This window comes from Grammomys surdaster, unplaced genomic scaffold, assembly GCF_004785775.1.
Source record: "Grammomys surdaster isolate TR1022 unplaced genomic scaffold, NIH_TR_1.0 255, whole genome shotgun sequence".
Lineage (NCBI taxonomy): Eukaryota > Metazoa > Chordata > Mammalia > Rodentia > Muridae > Grammomys > Grammomys surdaster.
The window spans coordinates 5014356-5034334 of record NW_021604696.1 but is presented as its reverse complement, the minus strand read 5'-3'; the positions used below and the strand labels follow the sequence as shown (position 1 = coordinate 5034334).

At 50.6% G+C, this 19979-nt stretch overlaps 1 protein-coding gene across 2 annotated transcripts in view; it reads right to left on the bottom strand.

The window, feature by feature from the left end:
• Positions 1-19979, bottom strand: part of Arhgef4 (Rho guanine nucleotide exchange factor 4) — a 141138-nt gene that overhangs the window by 1297 nt on the left and 119862 nt on the right. Inside the window, exons 5-13 of one of the 2 annotated variants that reach the window (XM_028775432.1) lie at positions 15264-15400; positions 6349-6528; positions 5336-5515; positions 4973-5152; positions 4144-4376; positions 3672-3801; positions 1779-1910; positions 974-1217; positions 311-388 (exon numbers count right to left, since the gene is read on the bottom strand). In XM_028775432.1, the coding sequence (XP_028631265.1) occupies positions 311-388; positions 974-1217; positions 1779-1910; positions 3672-3801; positions 4144-4376; positions 4973-5152; positions 5336-5515; positions 6349-6528; positions 15264-15400 (1494 nt within the window). Of the gene's footprint in view, positions 1-310; positions 389-973; positions 1218-1778; positions 1911-3671; positions 3802-4143; positions 4377-4972; positions 5153-5335; positions 5516-6348; positions 6529-9470; positions 9728-15263; positions 15401-19979 lie in introns of those variants that run through there. The other variant, XM_028775436.1, reaches the window with a different exon arrangement.

Genomic DNA, 19979 nt, shown 5'->3' with positions numbered 1-19979 from the left:
TCCAAGGTGTGGAATATCTGCTTCTATCTATGGAGTTGGAGAGATGACTCTCTCACAGGCAGCTGTGACACACCTATTGACAGCCTGGGGAGGTGAACTCTGTAACTCCTGGAAACTCTGTAATGCCAGAGAAGTGAAGCAAAAACTGGCATCTCTGGCCCTTACCACCTTTGAAAACATACACTTGTAAAGGGCAGACAGTAGACATCTCTAAGGAGGCGGGTGGCTGGCTGCCATTGCTTTTGAAGTCAGAGAGGGGAACGCAGTCAAGGCTGGAACTGCCTAGGGAGTAGGATGCTTGCCCGTTTACCTTTAGGCTTGCCCGTGGCCTGCTGCTTGCTGGCGTTCAGCATGGCCTGCTTCCTCTGAAGCTCGGTGATGGAGAAGCCTGGAGGAAGGGCATATGTGAGACCCCACCTTGCCTTCTTCACCTGCTCATGTGCCTCCCTGAAGGGCTTTCTAGTCCAGGCACTATCCTCCTGGCACCCCATTCCTATCACGCTTGAGACAGCCTGGCATGGCAGGGACTTCCCTCGCCTGCTCAGTCATTCTGTCTTGACACAGCCAAGGGAGAGGACGAAGATTCCTGAGCCACCCGTGTGTCCCCTTTGCTTCTCTAATACCTAGCTTCTTTCTCTTCACGCCTGTGGAGGCTCCTAAACCAAAGCATGAAGTTGGTGACAAGGAACAGGAAAGGATGGGAAAGGCTTCTGTAGTACCCACTCCATGTTCTCCAGGGCTTGGTGGGAAGGGGCTGCCCCAGCTCTCAACAGATGGGCACATAGGGTGAAGTACTCCCAACAGACTCAGTCCATGGGGTTGACCACAGGAATGGCCATTTCTACCAGACAGGGGTACTAAGAGGTTTCTGCAGCCTCACTCAGCACTAGGGTGTGGTCTCATTCTCAAGTTGGCCCTGACTACCTGGTATGTGGGGCCCAGTGGCTAGGCAAGGTCCAGCAGGATCTCCCACCTGTCTCCTGGTCCAGCCGCACCTGCTCCCTCTCTCTGGCAAAGGCCTTAAGCCAGCGCTGCTTCTGTTCTGGTTTCCTGGCACACAGTAAGTGGCTGTCCCCCGTGGTACCACAGTACAGACGGAAGGCATTCTTGACGCTCACGTGGAGGTCTCGGTCCTTCCCGTCTTCCACATCTACCACCTCCAGGTCATCCATGTCCAGCCGGCCCTTGTAGTACAGCACGTCCCGGCGGAGCAGATCCTGCCAGATGCCACCCTGAGCCCTGGCTGCCCAGCAGTCATGTCCAGGGTCCATGCCCACCTCCCCTCCAAGCCACAGACTGGCAGGACATTCTAATCTTTTGAAGTGCACATGGTCTGGTGGGCAGAAAGCCTCAGAAACTAAAGCAGCGGTCCATATGGTAGCGGGGAGAGAGCAGAGAGAACAAGGAAGGCTTCATGCATGGGACCAGTGTGCCATGGTTTGAAAGAAGCAGAAGCTAGCAGTAAAGAGGCCAGAGGCTGCTGGGATCAGAGAAATGAGACAGAGAAGCAAAGGCTTGCAGAGGGAGACATGATCTGAGGAGCAGGCAGGGACTGGGTCAGGGAGGGGGGTGTTCTCAACAGTACACTGTTCAAACAGCTACGCCCAGTGTCCCTGGGCTCACCATAGAGAGCCAGTCCTAAGGGCCTTACTGGGGGCTCCTGGAGACACAGAATGACCAAAGGCAGAGTCTGACAGGCTCTTTGCCTCTAGCCAAGAGCCCCAGCCCTTAACTGTGTACTCCATGGACTGGTCTGGCAAGGCAGGGTGGTTCGATACCTTTTTACAATAGATGAGCTGCCGGTCAAAGAGAAAAAACATTCTCTGTTGACTCCTGGCTTGAGGCTGTGTGACACGGGTCAGCTCCCCTGAGTGGATGAGTTCCGAGCTCCTGACCAGGAGGTCTTCCCCCTGAGTGAACCCCAAGGAGAGCCATGAGGTAAGCGTGCCCAACCTTAGGCTCTACCTCCTGCCTCTGTTGGCGAGTGGGTGTCTTCTTGCTATCTCCTGAATTGAGCGAGGTAGGACAAGGTAAGAAAAAACCCAAAGGCAGCCTTACAAGTGTGGATGTGGGAGGAGAGAGGGGGCACCACTGGCCTTCTATGGCTGCCGAGTACTGGGAATTTGATGTCACTGAAGTACACGGTGGTTTTGACAATATATAAAACATTGTCAAAAATGGTTGTTGGTTACATTTGAAATATTTTGATCCATTGAATTAAATAAAATACCAAAGTTCATTTTACTTTTTCATTTTGTGTGGTGTGGTGTGTCCACGTGTTTACATGTGTGTTTACATGTGTGCTTGTATGTATGAGCATGGTGGGGGGACAGGTCAACATCAGGTGTCTTAATGACTTTCCACCTTTTAAAAAAAAACCTTTTATTATTTATTTATTGTGGGAGGGGTGTATGCACACATGCCCCAGCAAGTGTGTGGAGCACAGAGGACCCCTTGCAGGATCCTCTCTTTCCACCAAATGGGTCCTGGAGACTGCCATGCATTTCAACAACCTTGGCAGCGGGTACCTTTACCCGCCAAGGCATCTCACCAAGCCATCTCTACCTTATTTGTTGAGACAAGGTCTTTTCACTGAACTAATAAAATCAGGCTGGGTGACCCAAAAGTATCAGGAATCCTCCTGTCTCTACCATCTAAGACTGAGAGGTGTATCACCACGCCTGGTTTTTTGTTTTGTTTTGTTTTTTTCTTTTTAAATGTGAGTGCTGGGGATCTGAATTCAGGGCCTCTTGCTTGCATGCAGAGCAAGAAGGCACTTTACCTCCTAGGCCCTGAGCCTATTCTTTTCGCTTTGGAAGATGGCTATTAGAAGTACAGAATTCTGGACATGGCTAACACTGTCTTTTAAATGCTTTAGAGAAAAATGAGGCTTGGCAGGAACTTGCTCCTGCAGCTAGATGTATTTAGTACCTGAAACTGATCTGTGGGAGCTGCTGGCAGCCATCCATTTGGGGATGACTGTGCTTTCTAGTCCTTGGCCAGGCATGGACTCAGCCAAGCTGCTGCACTGTCCAGCTTTGCCTACTCAGTGCAAGTAGAGCCTAGGACTCTACTTCTGTCCTTTTCTGTGCCTTATCCTGGCGTTCCTTATGGTCTTATCCTGGCAACTGGCACAGTATACCACAGTTCCATCTGGGTAAGTACAGAAGTGGTGGATGGCTGTGTGCAGAGAGGCAGAAGTCCTCCCACCCCATGCTTTTAAGGAGCAGGGATGTATGTATAGTTATCAGTTTTACTTGTTTGCCTTAGAAGGCAAGCCGGGCAGACACATGAGGATGAGCAACCCAGAAAAAGTGAGCATCCAGTTCTAGTCTTACCATGGGCTCTAAACTCAACTGTTGAGAGTTCCAGAACTTATCTAAAATTTAGCAGTCCAGCCTGTCCTGGGGGCAGAGAAACAGACCAGTGTGTCTTAGAAACACAGTTTCTTGGGTTAGGGCTGTCCCTAGGCTGGCGATGGCTGGAAGGTGTGTGATAGTGCACACCATTAGGTCCCAAAGTGGAGGTGCCACCAGAGGCCCAGTGCAAGAGAACCTGTACTTCCAACAGCTCCTGGGGGTGCAGTGGGTCCCTGCTTCTCTCCCCTTCTGAGCAAGGGCAGTTTTCAAGCAAAGACCCCCAGAGGATTTTCTGGGCACCGGGGCCCTCACCTCCCAGTCCTCTATGGAGCTCTGCCACTGAGCAATCTTGTCAATGTTTTCAAGTCTTCGTTTCCGTTCATTGATGAGCTGGGCCACATTCTTCATGGCGTGCAAGGCAGCTTCGACATTTTTAAAGTCCCTGGAGTGGAACAGACAGAAGCAGGGTGCAGCAAGCTGGAGAGCAGGAAGAGCTGTAGAGTCCCCAGAGGCCATTCCATGTGAGGTTACTCTTAGCAACAGCCTCATCCATCAAGTACAATAGCCCTCCTCTCCTACGTAACTTCCAGGTAGAAGAGCTTAATATACTATTGATGTATATCCTTCCCTACTCCTGTATAGCTCAAGGTGGTGGCCTCGCTTTACCCTTTTCCCAGTGCCTACAGCAGTACCCAACATTCTGCAAACGGTACCCATGCTGCAAATTTGCTGACTGATGGCATGCAGTCTCGGGCCGCTCCCCTCCCCACCTTGGGCCCTCTACCTGTGCTGCGGGTGCGTGTACTTGAGCAGCTCTGCCAACTGGAGGGGATACTTGCAGATCTTCTGCACCGGGGTCAGCAGAAAGCCATCCAGCGAGATGTCAATCATTCTTTGCAGCAGGCGGCAGGCCTCGAAGAAGTACACGTACTTGCTGAGCTTGGTGAGTCGGGAGAGCTCCACGCAGGCATTGGGGTGGTTGTTGCAGTACTCAGAATAGATCTGGAAGTCTGCTTGCTGGGGGCACAGCTAGAGGTCAGGATGGCTGTCTGCTGTTTCCCCAGCAACAGGCCACAGCTATAAGGTAAGGGTCAGGAGCTTCCGCATTTTGTATAGGGGCTGCTTCTAACTACTTCGCTGGATACAAACTATATGTAGTCATTCCAGAGATGGGGGAAAAAAAATCTGTGATGTGTCTGCCTATCCTTGGAGACACTCGGCTTTCTAGGTAGGGCTTCTATGAGATTCTGATCATGCCTCTGTTTTTATTTTATTATCTTTTAATGAAGTCAGTGGTGCTAATCAGGAAAGATTATCAAGGCTTGACTCCCAGGTAATTAATTCAGGTAAAGCCTTGGAAGTTGGAGAGACTCCCGCCTCAGTAGAGGACAAGACAGTCTGCCCAGGAAGGCTAGCAGCTTTTATCTGTGAACCTGGTGTTGTAAATTCTGGGGGCGGCGGGGGTTGGGGGAAGTAAGTGGCCTGGGGTACAGCAAGGGTGCCAAGTACAAAGACAAGTTAGGGATGGGGTAGGGTGGAGTGGGGGGAGGGCCAGGCACTGCAGCCTGTTAGAGATTAAGGGTCCTGTATGGGACGGGTCCAGGCACACTCACGTGTTCCAGAAAGCAGGCACCCAGCTCGCTCAGGTGTGGCCGCTCTGTGTTGAACTTCTGCTCCAAAGCCTTCACAAACGCCTTTTGGCAGCGGTAGATGTCCTCGATGTTCCCAAAGATGGTGCGCAGCTGCTCTTCACTGAACATATCCTCCCGCTTGCGGCACTGGCGGACATAGCCCTGGGGGGTGGGGCGGAGCCAAGCTCTCTGGGGACCGCATTCGCGTACCCCACCACATGCCACGCCCTCTGCACCAGTTCACCACGCCCTATGTCCTCGCCCATCCCATTCTAACCTAAAGCCCAAGTCACGCAGCCCACACTGCTCTCACTTCTCCAAACAAGCCCTGCCTACTCCTCTCACCTCACAGATGTCACGAAGGTGCTTGATGTAGTCCCGCTCAGTGCTGAGAATCTCATTGATGACATTTGTGCGCATCTGGTCCTTGCAGCTCTGGGCCTCTGGACCGCTGTCATCGGCCTCTCCAGCCCCGGCCCGCGGGGCCTCGTAGTCGTCCGCGGGCTCATCCTGGTTCACGCGCAGCTTTAGACAACAAGGCAAGGCAGATTAAACCCTGCCATCTTCTAGTCAGTCCCTGAACTCAGCTCTAGGTTATCTGAAGCTGAGGCCAGTAGCTGCCGAAGGACACACAGGTCCAAGGGCACATCCACAATTTCTGCGCAACTGCCTAAGACACAAAGCCAGGGCAGATGGCGGGTTAGACCGCAGCTACTGTCAAATTCACTCCTCTGGTATACTTTGTTCTCAGTGGGGATTGGAGCAAAGCACTAGGAATTTCTGAACCAGATCTACTCATCCTTGGGCATCTGGGTATAGGAATTCATGTGCCTAGGTAAAGACCTTGCTAGATCACTAGTCTGTAAGTTTAGGAAAGGGTAGGGGACCGGGGCTCTGCACAAGAGGAGTACCTGAGAACTGGGGAATTCTCTCCCTCTGCCTGGCCTTTGGGAGTCTGAATCAAGAGTTCTTTGGTGACCAGATGCAGCCTAAGATTGGAACTGGGGTGACTTGTTCTCTTGGGTATGAGCTCTCTGTCTATGCCTCCTCCCAGATTTCCACCCCTTAAGGGCAGTGTGTATGTTACATGGTCCCCACACACTGCAATGAACACTGTGGTGCTTAGTGATGGATAGAAGGCATTCTTAAAGTGGTGGGATTCTGAAGCATCACATTCTTACATTCCTGAGCTGCTCTTCTCTTTGGCAAGCAGGGGATTGAATGTCTGTCACAGTTCTGATCCCCTACCCATCCAGTCTGAGGCACCAAGCGACAGCAAACACAGAGAGGGTGTAGTCCATGTCCCATGCCTGGGACTGCCCCCCTCCTCCCCAGGAAAGCACAGACTGGAGTCATACCCGTACAAAGCTGGCAGGGAACCACCCCTCGCCATCTGCCACTCGGCCCCACCACCATTCTCGGTTGGTGGCATCCATCACTTCGATGACATCCCCAGCTTTGAAGCCCAGCTCCTGGTCATCCATGGTGACATGGTCCCACAAGGCCTCAGCACACACCACACTGCCATCACTGATGAGCTGGAGAGAGAGAGTCAAGGCCGGTAGGTCAGTGAGGCAGGGCTGCCCTACCCTACCCCTTACCCAGCAGCCCTGGAAAGGATCCTGGCCTGCTTTACAGAGAAACGAATGAAGTGTCCTTCCAGGCCAGCAGCTTCTTCTGGAGGCAGGGCTGTGCCTAAGGCATGCCTAGATTTTCGAAGCTCAGTGAGGGAACACAAAATGGGATTGACTGTCATGTCCCCTTCCCTGTCCAGCTGAAGGTCCAAACCTTCAGCTCGGTTGAAGTCTGTGGCTTCAGCTCCAATGCCCTACGCTGAGATGCTGGGCTAGGGCTGGGACCTGGCAATTGGCAGCTGCTACTAGCTCTCGTAGGCGGCCATTTAAGAGAGGGAACTCGCTCCCTCTGCAGGTTCTTGTGCACTTGCATGGCCCGTGAGGTCATCCAGTTAACCGTGATGTATTACCAGTGACAGTGTCCACCATGGCAGCTGGGTCGTATTTGTGTGCCTTTTTAAACCCTTGCAGAAGTAGCCATATGACGCCATTGCTCCTTACGGGTTAGGCACCAGCTGAGGGGCAGTCCTCAGACTGAGACCTGGAGGGCTGTTTTAATCATTCTATCTGCCTTCCTTTCCTTCTCAGGCTGGGTATTAAACAGGCGACTTTTGTAGCTGCTAACTCTAGCTGGTGAGCCCCTGCCACCGAGTCAGTTACTATATCTGGCTGACAGCTCTATGTACTAGGCTCTTTCTGTCCAGAGGACTGGTGAGGCTCCTCTCTCCACTGGGTAGCCTGCCCCCGGCCCCTTCCGGGTGGCCTTCATGATTGGAACTCTGTCTCCCACTCATTGGCTTCCCCCTTTCTGTTCTGAAGGCTGTTTCTGCTTTAAAAATAAATGGCTCTGGTGCCTTAAGGCAGGAGACGGTGTGTGGGATGCATGCGTCCAGCCTAACAAAGAAGAACTAGACTGTATACCCCCCAAAACAGGTCCCCCCACAAAGCCAGTCCTAACCATAAGCTGCTCTACATCCTCTTTGGGTGCTTCCATATTGGAATCCTCGAATCAGCCCAGGAAGGTGTATTTCCCAGGAAAATGGCTAGCATTTCTACCCCTATTGCCAGACTCTGTCTTAGAGATCTCTATGCCCAATGACACAGAGGGATCCCAGCACAGAGCGCTGAGTATTCCTGGGGACAGCGGACTTCCAACCTCTAGGCTCCCTGCCTCTGGTTCAGCGACTTTCTGCAGATGACTCTGGCTGCCACACATGTGGGATAAGACAGGAAGACTCAGCAAGGCCACAGGAGGAGCCGGTCTGCTGCAGGCTGGGAGCCAGCACACCTTCTGCAGTAGACTGTCATTGAAGCCTTGAAGGATGTGGGAAAAGAAGAAGTGGAAGCCGGTGCCAGTGAGAAAGAACAGGGAATGGTCCTGACCTGGGCTCTCTCTGGATTGAGGCTACAGATTTGGGGAAGTAACCTAGATACTCAACATGGCCCAGCTTCCTGCTTTGTATGAACTGGGTGAGATGTCTCCCTCTGTCCCTGCATTCCCTCAAATAAGCACTGGGAAGGAAGGAAGGAAGGAAGGAAGGAAGGAAGGAAGGAAGGAAGGAAGGAAGGCAGACACAGCCTCTCATTCTCCAGTGCTTACAGACATGTATGGATCCTGTCCTGCTGCTGGGGAAGCTACTGAGGGTGCGGTACAAAGGCAGAGACCAGGGTCCTGGGTGGCATTAGAGACAAGTCCCACAATGGTCCTGTCTAGTCCTGTGGAAGTCTGTAGGCGTGGGAAGGAGGTGTGGATCCTCACTGTGGTTTCCAAGCACAGAAAGCACCAGACAGCCACACGGCCGTGTCAGAGCACACCCTCTGAACTCCTTGCATCTCCCATCAGAACCCCAGTAAACAGAATCTCCCCTTCATGGGGGTCACACATGGAAGGCTCTCCTAAGCTGTAGCTCTGAAATGAACCATTTCCATGCCATGGCCAAACCAAAATGTGGCTCCAAGGGGCCTGAGACACATTTTATAGGGTATTGGAAGTGAACTCCAGCTGCAGCAAAGTTCATTTCTCTGCAGAGCCCCCTCCTGGGCCCCACCAGGTGCACCCATTCCTTCCTTAACCCTTTCCTTAACCCAGCATTCCAGCCGCTGCCAAACATAGGATTCCAGTTGGTGTCTGCCTGGCTCCTTCCTCTGAGGTGGAAGGGTATCAGGAGGCAGGTGGGGCTTGTGCCACTGCCCAGGCTAGTTCAAGATAATCCAGGGCAGGATAAGCCAGGGGCAGGGGCAGAATTTCTTCCTGTTCCTTGAGGTTCCAACTGGCTCTAAGGGAGGGGAAAGTCTCCAGCCTGTGCCTCAAACCGACCCCTGTGGACCATCACATCCTTTAGCAGATTACCCTACTACCCTCCTACGTCCTGTCCTGTATGCCTCTCTCATGTAGAGTGGTGGCGCCTTCCCACCAAGCTGTCCCTGAGCACCGGAAGTGGTGGGAGGGTGTGTTCAGAGTGGCTGCTGCAAGTCAGGCAGCAGCAGCTGCAGCTCTGCCCTAGGAGATTGACTGGCACTAAGGCCTGAAATAACAAAAACGCAGGTATCACGTGCAGGGGAGCCCAGATACCCTCCTCCAGCCTCTTGCCGCACCCACACAATACATGCCCTGCCCTCCCATGCACACCCTTTCCAGACAGCCTCCGCCAGCAGGTCAGGGCTCCTCTGCATCTTGTTAGAGAGCCCCGCCATGTTGTCCCACCCCCTCCTTCCCAGCCTCTAGGACGGATGAAAGGCCTTTTGGGCACGTGTGCCACACCACGCCCCCCAGCCACCCTAAAGGTGGCATCCTCGGTGGGCACTCCCAGACCGGCCTTGACAATGAGCCCACGGGGATAATGGGAGTCGTCGTCTCCCCCTCCCCCACGCTAGTGCAGTGACAGCGGCTGGAAGGTGCCACTCACCCTTCGCGGTTCCCCGCGGTGCTGGGCGCGCGCTCAGCGGAAAGCTAGTAGGAATATCAGCACGGCGTTGATGAGGACCAGCAACGCCAGCACAGCGGAGACCACCACGCGCTGGGCGCCCGGGGGCAGGTTGCAGCGCAGCAGGGCGCGCAGGGCGCCACCAGGCGTTGCGGGGCCACGCCGGGGCTGCGGGGGCCTGGCCATCACGCCCGGCCAACCTCCGGGCTCCTACCGCTGGGAGATCCCAGCTCAAGGCTGGAGCCGGAGGCACCGGAAAGGAGGCGGAGCTGCCTGCGCTCACCCGCCTGGCTCCTCCCTCATAGTCGCCTGATTGCTGATTGCTGCGGCTCTGGGTGTGCTGTGATTTGCTCAGGGTGCTTCCCTGGAAGGAGTCAAAGACTGATGTCCCGCACAATGTTTCTTTCTGGTTTTGGCCAGGTACACAGATGGCCATGGAAATCCTGGAGGGGGTGGGTGTACCCTGGGACTTAGACTCAGGCAGTCCCTGGCGAGCCAGAATGTGTAGCAAGATTGCTGTGAAGAAGGATAGGCCAGTTGTTTTGTCATATAGTCCAGAATGGCTTAAAATTCACTTATCTTATATAGATGACCTTGAATTTCTCATCTTCCTACCTCTGCCTCCTCAGAGAGCTAGGATTATGTGTATGTGCCACTCGTGCTAGGTTTATGTGGTTCTGGGGCTCAAACTCAGGTCTTCATGCTTTCTGGCAAGTACTCTACTCTCTGAGGCAAATCCTCAGAGGGCCAAGGGTTCTAAATACTAATAAGGCTATCTTCTGTCATTTCCTACACAGATGAGTAAGTGTGCCTCTGAAACATCTGACAATTAGTTATTACACACTCACCCAGCAAAACAGAGTGCTGAGAAGAACTAGTGCTGAGACAGCTCACAGTTCTCAAAAAGTTCCTGAAACATACAGGATTCACAAGGCTCCTCCCCAGGGTTATATAAGGAATAACAATTGTTGAGGAGAGGTCAACTCTATGACCAGTTGGGCTGCCAGAAGTCCTGTAGAGAGCTCCAGGGATTCATCCAGGGAATCATACACCTGCTTTTGAGCCAAGTATGCTTCTATATGTAACCCCAGTAAACTCACGGATCACTATGCTAGACTAGGGTTTCTTTGTTTTGTTCTCAATATCCCATCTGAGGTGAGTATATGTTTGTTTGCCTCAGATCTAGGGTAAGGTCACACAGCTGCATTCTGGTCACTGGAATGCCAGACCTACGGAGGCCTGGGCCCAGCTGTGGGCATAAACTTCACCTCATGATAGGAACAGACAAAAGGCCCTTGCATTTGGGCCGGGTTGAGAATACCACTGTGCCCGGGGACTTCTACCCTTTTGAACCCCAAGAGCTCAGGATATGACTGGGACAACTCTGTGGATTGCATGAACCCAAACAATTAAAAAAAAAAAAACTTGACTGTAAAGGCTCAGGCCCCCAGAGGAGTGGCCCCTAGGCTGGTGTATGTCAAGGTGGCAAGACAAACAGGAAAGCCGAAGGGAGACTTGGATGTCTGAGGTGGGTGAGGCTGAGCCCCAAGTTCTATAGTTTACGGTAATACTAGAAGGAAGGGGAGCTCCTTTACAAGTGTGGCTGCCATCTGGCTTTGTAGTCTGGGTTCACAGGGCAGCAGTGGTCTGAGGGACTTACAGATGCTCCTTTCCTGTCTTGGGGAACTCCTGAGGCAGTTGGTTATCTATCCAACAAGGGTGAGCACAAGACAGATATCTGGTTCCTCCTTCAGACTGGGGAGTGTGAGAACCAGGCCAGGCCCAGTGTGTCTACCATCACAGGAATCCTGTGAAGACACAGACGCTTGGAGACAGAGGACAGCTGGCTCCATAGTGGGCTAGCCTTGGGTCCTTCAGTCCCCTCAGATGTGCCACAAAGTGCCAGGGGGAGAGGCGCGGAGCACCTTTGGGAGACCAGTGTTCTGGGACAACTCTGCATCCCACTGCTGTGCAGGTCTTATCATTGACAGCCCTTTTGTTTACACTTTAAGTTTGGAGGACAGTTTCTATGGCCTCCCTCTAGTGTCTGTCTGGCTCCTAGTTTGGGCGCGGTGCAGCAGGACCTAGAGGCTGTGTGTGTACTCTTCATCCACCCCAGAGTTGAAGGATCCCAGCAGCTATGTGTGCTTGTAACAAAGAGAACCTTGACATCCCAATGGTCTCATCCGTGTGGGGACCAGCTGGAGCCAGGAGAAATTTTCAGCCATGGCCTGGCCCCGAGGATACAGGCAGCCATGCCCAGGTGGTAAGGTATTAGCACCTAAGGTCTCCCACCTACCTCTCTCTCTGGATCACTGCACACACCCATACATCTGAAGCATTGACAGATCAAGCCAGGCTGGGTAGGTGGAAAGGGAAGGCTATCTAAAAGATCCATGGATAAACACTTCTTACTATTGCCAGTCAGGGAAAGATTCTCACGCTGAGAATGGATTCTGGCCAGGTAGCAGGCATTACAGCCAATGCTAACATGGCTGGGCAGGGTAGGAAGCACATGTGTGCCCAGGCCTAAGCCATGGGCATCTGGAGAAGGCTCCATACAGGACAATGCTGTGAGAGAGAGCCGCTTGCAGGAAAAGAGGACAATTAACTGCTTCATTTGCTGATTCATCCTGCAGCAGTTGGGCAGTCCCAAGGTGCCAGGAACAAGTATGTGCAAGGAAAACAGCAAGAACGAGACCCTAGGCCACACCTCCTCATGCTCCTCGGGGTACCCAGAAAGAGAGGCATCACACACCCAACCTACTCTTGCATAGTTAGCTCTCTGCAGGAAGGACTGTGCCTTCCACACATCTGCATGCTAGGGTGGGCACACTGCCTGACATCCGGCAAGTGCACAGACCATGCATGACACATATGCACGACACATATGTTCAACATATACAAACCTATACTATACCAGCAATGTACGCATATGTGTGAGTATGCATAGCAGTCACTTGTTGGGTATCCACAATGCAAATTGCCTCTCTGGTTCACATTATGTATTCCTTTCTTGGCTAGACGATTTGGATTCCCCTTTGCTAGAATCCTGAGAAGTCTGGGGGGGCTGAGGACAAGGCTCAGGAGTTATGAATACTTTAGCTGAGAACCCAAGTTAGGTTACTAGCATCCACTTTCAGCACCTCATAACCACCTCTAGCTGCCACTCCAGGAAAGGTTTACAATCTAGAACAAGACACAGTGAGACTTTGGTAGGCCAAACGTCACTGAGAATGCTGGGCTTTCCCCCTGACGCTTCCTGCTCCAATCATCTCCAGGGAGAAAGCCCATGTGAATTATCAGCAGAGCCTCCTGCTGAGCCAGTTCAGGCAGCAGCCAATGGTGGGAAGAGGCTACTGGAGGAAGGAGTTAGCCTACCATCAGCAATCAGCTATGTCTTCAATGAACTGGCAAGAGTCTACTTGATGCCTTCTGTAGGCCAGAAAGCACTCAATCGTTCCTGACTCTCCAGGTAAAGTCAGAGCCCAGAGAAGTCACCCATATCCCCAGATGGGTGTCTAGCATGAAATCTGTCCCTTGAATCTGGGGGACACACTTCATGCCTGACCTGCCCTTCCCCCTGTCCCATTTAGAGAGCTACTTCTTGCCTTTTCTATGTTAAGAGCTAGAGGCACTGGTGGATCCATTGAGGTAAGCTCTGTAGAGGGTAGACCTGAATGAAGAGGCTGCCTCTTCCCTGCACAGCCCACTGCATCACGAGAAAGAGGCTCCCTCCCATGATGGCTGTCCCCTGAAAGACCTTAAGCCAACAAAGATGTGAACTATCTTAAGGACTGCAATCGGTACTTACAGAACTCCGCCGCTTGTACTATCCTCAAAGGTCTTTTGCATATGGACACTATCTATGCTGGCTCACAGGACCTTCTGCATGTGCACGGCACCTGCACTGTCTCACTGAATACGTCTCTCAGAACTTCCTTACTTCTTGTAGCCCTGGCTCTGGGGTTTTCATTAGTCAGAGAGAAAGACAGAGAGACAGATAAAGATGTAGTTCAGAGGACCACAAAAATAATACATACAGCTAAGGCATCAATGGCAGGTTTTCCTTGAGGAGGACACACCTGCACTTGGTTATCTGTATCTTTCTTACTGGCCATCCCTCTTCCGTATTAAAATATTCCTGGACTCTCCTTCAAACTGGCTAGGTAGGCCTGAAATTCTTTTTTTTTTTTTCTGTTGGAGCCAGTTGAGCCTGAGCCAAGGTCCCTAAAAAGATTAGGGGAACCCCTCAGGCTGCTGAGGGTGACAGTGGAACTGTGTCTTTGTCCCCTCCCCATTAACAGGGCTCCTCACAGATATCACAGTCAACTGAGCATCATGTCCTGATGAAAACTCTTCCGTACCATAGCAAGACCTTTGTTCTGTGGAAACAGAGACACAGACATAGGATCTCACACTTCTGCAGGACAAGCTGCTATGTCCTGCCCTCTCTCCAGTGAGAAATGGGAGAGTTAAAGCTTTGAAAATTCTGTCTTAAGAAACGCTTGTTAAGTGCTGGCTACAGGGGGAGCGGGCAGCGGGATAGGAGGAATAATAGCCCATAGATCACTGTAGCACAGTGGGGTGGCCCTGGTACATTCCACTGAGAATTGTTCAAAAGGCCTGTGGAGGCAGTGTAGTGGGCAATAGTACTTGCTTTGCAAACATGAGGACCCGAGTTCAAAGCCCCAGCACCCAGGTAAAAGGCCAGACATGTTGCCCAGTGGTGGTGGCACATGACTTTAATCTGAGCCCTCTGGAGACAGAGGCAGGAGAATCTCTGAGTTTGAAAAGCCAGCCTGGTCTACAGAGTGAATTCCAGAACAGACGGGGCCACACAGAGAAATCTTGTCTTGAAAAACCAAGAAAGGAAGAAAGGAAGGAAGGAAGGAAAGAAGGAAGGAAGGAAAACAAGAAAGCCAGCTAGCCGTGGTGGTTTGTATGTATGATCCCAGCACTGATGAGGCAGAGACAGATAGATCCCTGGAGATAGCTGGCCAGTCAGCCTAATCTACTTGCATACCTCTAAGCCACTGAGAAACCTTGGCTCAAAATAACAAAGTGGAAACACAATGACCAAGGAACAACAGCTGAGGCTACAATCTGGCCTCCACACACACGGACACACATGGTCCTCTGTACAATATGGATGAGGTTCTGAATGTTTCCAACATAAAAATAGTGTAAATTTTCCAGGTGATGTGTGTGTCCATTACCGTAATCTGACCACTGCATACTGTATACATTAACTGAAATGTCATACTGTAAATAAAGCATACACAATATGTGTACATTAAAAATTACATGGAGGAGTTGTAATGGGAACCGGTTCTGCCCAGATGAAGTCTCTCACTAATTTTGTCTGCTTAGCCAGGAAATAGCAAAACCTATAAGTGGCCCACGGTTGTCATGGCAACAGCAAATACTCTGTGTGTGCGTCTGCAGGAGGGAAACCAGCTTATCAGTTTTCCCTTGCTTCGTGCACAGTCTATGCAGAATCTGTCACATGAACTGGAGTAACAGGGAAGTCCTGGTCTCCTCTTCCAAACATCTGTCTTCATTAGGACTACATCCTGGCAGTGCGCCTGCTCCTGGATCCACCCAGGGAAGTTCTGCCTTAAACACACAGTGCTATATAAATGGCTCACAGGGGCGGGTAGCAGCCACCACAGGATAAAAGGTTCTGTGTGCATCCCAGCTATGCCATGTGCTTTGAACACAACTGCACATCTGGCTCGCATGAGCCTGCCGCGTGGCCCTCCTTCACGCTACCTCGTTGATAGCCAGTTGCTCTCCACCTCCTCTAGGGTGGCTGTAGTGGTGGCCAGCGTGGTGAAGCTCTTCATACAGGTCCTCCTCACTGCCTGTTTCCTCTGCGCACACAGTGTCCAGAGTTCCATCCGGCATCCCTGGAAGGAGACACAGCAGCAGGCACAGAAGGTCAGCTTGGAAGGTGGAGCTGAGCACGTGGCAAAGGAACTGGGCGATTATAGAAGAAGCATTACTTTGCGGGGAGGAAGAGAAGGTCAGGGGCTATTTCGTCAAGCCATCCTTGCCTGGTGGATGGCATGCTCCAGTCACTGACATCACGATTGCAAGCCATCTAGCCCTGGGCCAAAACAATCTGCTAAATAAAGAGACACCAGGGTTGGCTGGGGCATTTGTCATCCAAGAACTCTGTAGCTTAGTCCACTTAAAAGCCGTTTACCAATGTGTATAAAGGGCTGTAGAAGACCTAAGAAGAAAGGTTAATCTTTGGGGGAGCCTTTGAAATAGCTTATCTGGTACCAATCCCGACAACTTGAGTTCAGTCCCTGGGACCCATATGGTAAAAGGAGAGAACAAACCCTCTGATTTCTATATGTATGTGTGGGTAATGAGCATGTGTGTGTGTATGTGTGTGTGTGTGTGCATGCACACACAATATGTGATTTTGTCCCCTTCCTTTGTCTCTCGCCAACATCCCCCATACAACCCCCCCCCCGCTTTCCTTCAAATTCATGACTATTTTTTCACTAATTGTTATTGCATGCATAGATGATTTTATACGTGCGCGCGCACACACACACACACATGCACACACACACACTCAAAGTATAATCTGTAGAGTCTATATAATGTTACTTGTATGTATATCTACAGAGCTGAGTAGAAATGGACAACTAATTGGTGTTCCCTTCTCTGGGAAACATCACCTCTCCCACTCCCAGCTTTCCCTGGTTGCCTGTAGTTCTTTGTGTAAGATCGAGGTCTCACGAGCTTTCCTCTGTCCAGTTTGGCAAGTCTATTGGTGCTGTCCTTGTTCAGCTCACGCTTACCCATGTTGGTGAGACTTTATGGGTGTGGCTTCTGACATTACTAGGAAACACAATCTGATACCAAACTCCCTGATCCTCTGCCCCTTATGATCTTTCTGTCCCCTCCTCTGCAATGTTCCCTCTGCCTTGGGGTGCTGGAGCGTTTTGAGACGTATGATTGGGACTGGGCTGTATAACTCTGTATTTTCATTGGTTGTGATTCTGCATATTGATTTCTCTTCTGCACTTTTGTTGGATTTGGATAAGAGCTCTCGCTTGGTTCCTAGCATCCAGGTTGAGTAGCTCACAATGCCCTGGAATTCCAGCAAGCAGAGGATCTACCGCCCTCTTCTGGTCTCTGTGGACACTGCACTTCAGTGCACATACCACTTCTCACAATTCTCTCTCCCATATCACATCCTTAGGGGTTTGTTATAAAAGCAACAATGATAATAAGAGATAGAGAAAGGTTTAAGGATGACGTGGAGCTGGGATGGTTCAGTGCCTTAGAAAATAATACACAGGTACTGAGGAGATACCGCAGTAACTGGAGTACAGGCATGTGGACCTGAGTTTGACCCCCAGGAATCATGTAAAATAAAAGAAGCCCGATATGGAGGTACTTGCTTATAAGCCCACTGCTTGGGAAGCAGAGGCAAGTGGATACCTGGCTAATTGGTGAGCTCCAGACTCAGAGAGAGACTCTATCTCAAAAATAAAGGGGGACTGATCAAGAAGACATTGGACGTGGACCTCTGGCCTCATCTGCACATGTACACACCCACACAAACACATATGGCACACACACACACAGAACACAACACATAGTTCACATATAATCAATCTAACATATACTCTTTGTTATTGTTGGTTTCAAATGTCAACTTTCCACAATTTAGAATCACCCAAGTTGCGAGTCTCAATTGCAGAATAATCTTAACTGACATGAGAAAACCCAGAAGAAGTGTGGGAGGAGTCTAAAGGGGCGTGGCAGAAGATTTTTCAGGCTTTGTTTTGTTCCACTGGCCTTGCCTGTGGCAGGCGAGTTAATTATCCTGTTGCTGCTGATGGCTCCTTCGCTGATATCAGAACCAGCTTTTCCTGTGCCTCTCCAGGAACCCTCCAGGTTTCAATGCCAGATTGAAACTTTTGAAGCACTTCGCCTCCTAGACTGAGAAACTGTTGGGTCCTTGTGAGACAGCTGTGTTGCTAAACTGGCCATATTGCATACACTGATTGAATAAATTCTTTACATCCATTCTATCAGTTCTGTTTCTCTAGAAAATGCCTCCTAGGTATGCACCCTCAAGACATGGAATCAGACTCACATGGACACTTGTACACCAAGGTCTCTGACAGCATTATTCCTGATAGCCCAAAAGGGGAAACGACTCAGCTACACATTGCCGAGGGCTGGGCATGGGGAATGAGCACATAGACAACACAGTATTGTGCAACCTGAAGAAGAAACGAACTTTGGAACACCGTGTTAAGTGAGATCAGTAACACACAAAGGAGACCATATAATGCGATATCTATACGGGCAAACTCTTCACAGCACACAATAAATAAAAGCCTACCAGGGAGTCAGGAATGGGAAAATAGGGAAGTGTCACTCAGTGGCCACCGAGGTGTGTGTGTGTGTGTGTGTGTGTGTGTGTGTGTGTGTGTGTGTTTGAGTGCTGGAGTCCTCAGAAGCCAGGAGCATCAGATCCTCCAAAGCTGGAATTACAGGTGGTTGTGAACTGCTTGATGAGAACTTAACTCAGCAATTCTGCAAAAGTAGCAAGCACTCAGAACTCTGGTGGCGTCTCTGGGTCTCTAGCTTCACATCTGAAGAGATGAGAAGGTTTTGGAGATACATAATCGTGGTAGTTCTCAAACACTGAAAACCATTCATCACTCTGAATTGAACTTGAACCAGCTAAATGCCACACTTGCCTCAACTATCCTGTCCATGACCTCTCTTCCTGCTGCAGCTCTCTGCTTGGTGTCTCAATGCCATGTGTGAAGAACCTGTGGAGCTGAGTCTCAACCTTGTAACGTGGGGCTGAAATGTTCCAACTACTTCATAAAGTGACCCCAAGGACTGGGGCAACCACCTAGTTGGTGAGGCATCTACTGTACAAGCATGAGATCCTAAGTTTGATTCCCAGCACCCACATAAAAAGCTAGGCACAATGGTACACACCTGTAATCCCAGAGCTGGGGAGGTGGAGACGGGTGGATCCCTAGGGCTTGCTAACCAACCAGTGTCATGATTGGTCTTGTGCGCTGTGTATTCAGCTGCTGAATGTTGTGCCCCAAGATCAGGTTGCAGTCTGGACATGGGCATTGTATTGACCAATGAGCTGAAAGAATGTTCTCCAATAATCTCTGATTGGATAATAAAAGGCTAGAGTCTTTGACTGGGAAGGGGAGAGAGGAAAGTGGAACTTTGGATTGAATAGGGGAGGGGTCTCAGGGAGGGACCATGAGGAGGAAGACAGGGGAAGAGGGAAGCAGGCAGTCACCATGAGGCACCATGAGGATTTGGCCAAGAGAGAAAATTGCCCTGAGGACACACATGCAACAGAAACAGACTCAGATGGCAAGTCACGGGGCTTTTACCTGATTATCAACAGCCTAGCCGGGTTATAATACTCTCAGACCTGCCCAGTTTAGGTTTACAGTTTGTTAATTAGAATACCAGATTTTTGTGTCTTTTATTGGGGAGATAAATGGGACAGACTGGGATAGGACCTCCTCCTGCCCATGAAATTACTACTATAAGCCAGCCTAGTTTAACTGATAAGCTCCAGGTCAGTCTGTTTCAAGGAACCCTGGCTGGAGAGATTGACCGGTGATTAAGAGCACACACTGCTCTTGCAGAAGATCTGAGCTCGGCTCCTAGTGCCCACCTCAAGCATCTACACTTGCCTGTGATCCCGAAGGTTCTAATGCCTCTGGCTCTGTGAGAACCTGCACTCGTGAGCATACCATACAACGCTCCCTCCCCAGGAATAAAATTTAAAAAGAAACATCATTTTTAAAAAATGCATGTAGAAAGCTTCCAAGGAACAACACTGAAGTTGTCCTCTGTCCTGAACATGCATGTGCACACGTATGTATGATTACATTTGCGTACATGTATGTGGTTGCCAACACACACACAAACACTCAGCAATGGGAAGTATCACGCTTCAGTATCGAATGAAGCCAGACTTTTGACACATGGGAATTTTAGGTTAGATATATTCTGCGTGCCAAGAATTAGATTTCTCTCTGCTGCAAACTTTGTTGGGACTATGATTGTTTATTTTTTCCCCTTAATGCCAAGTGCCGACCTGCAGCACAGTATTCTAGAGCCCATGCTTGAACAGCAGCGAAGCCCAGAGCTTCCCAAATTACAAGCTTTAGCAAACAATATGGTTCTCTGGGACAACGAGCCAGGCCACGAGATGACTTGATGAACATTTCCATTATTTCCACCCAATAGTCTGCAGTGTCACAAAGCATGTCACAATTATTTGAACGCTAGATTTTTAAGCATGTGTATGTGTGTGTGTGGGGGGGGGTGGGGGCTGAGGATAACTTTGGCTTTCATCTTCAGAAATGCTGTCCATCTCCTTCAAGTTAGTCTCACGCTGGCCTGAAGCTCACTAACCTAGGCTAGCTGGCCAGTGAGCCCCAGGAATCGTGGCTATCTCTG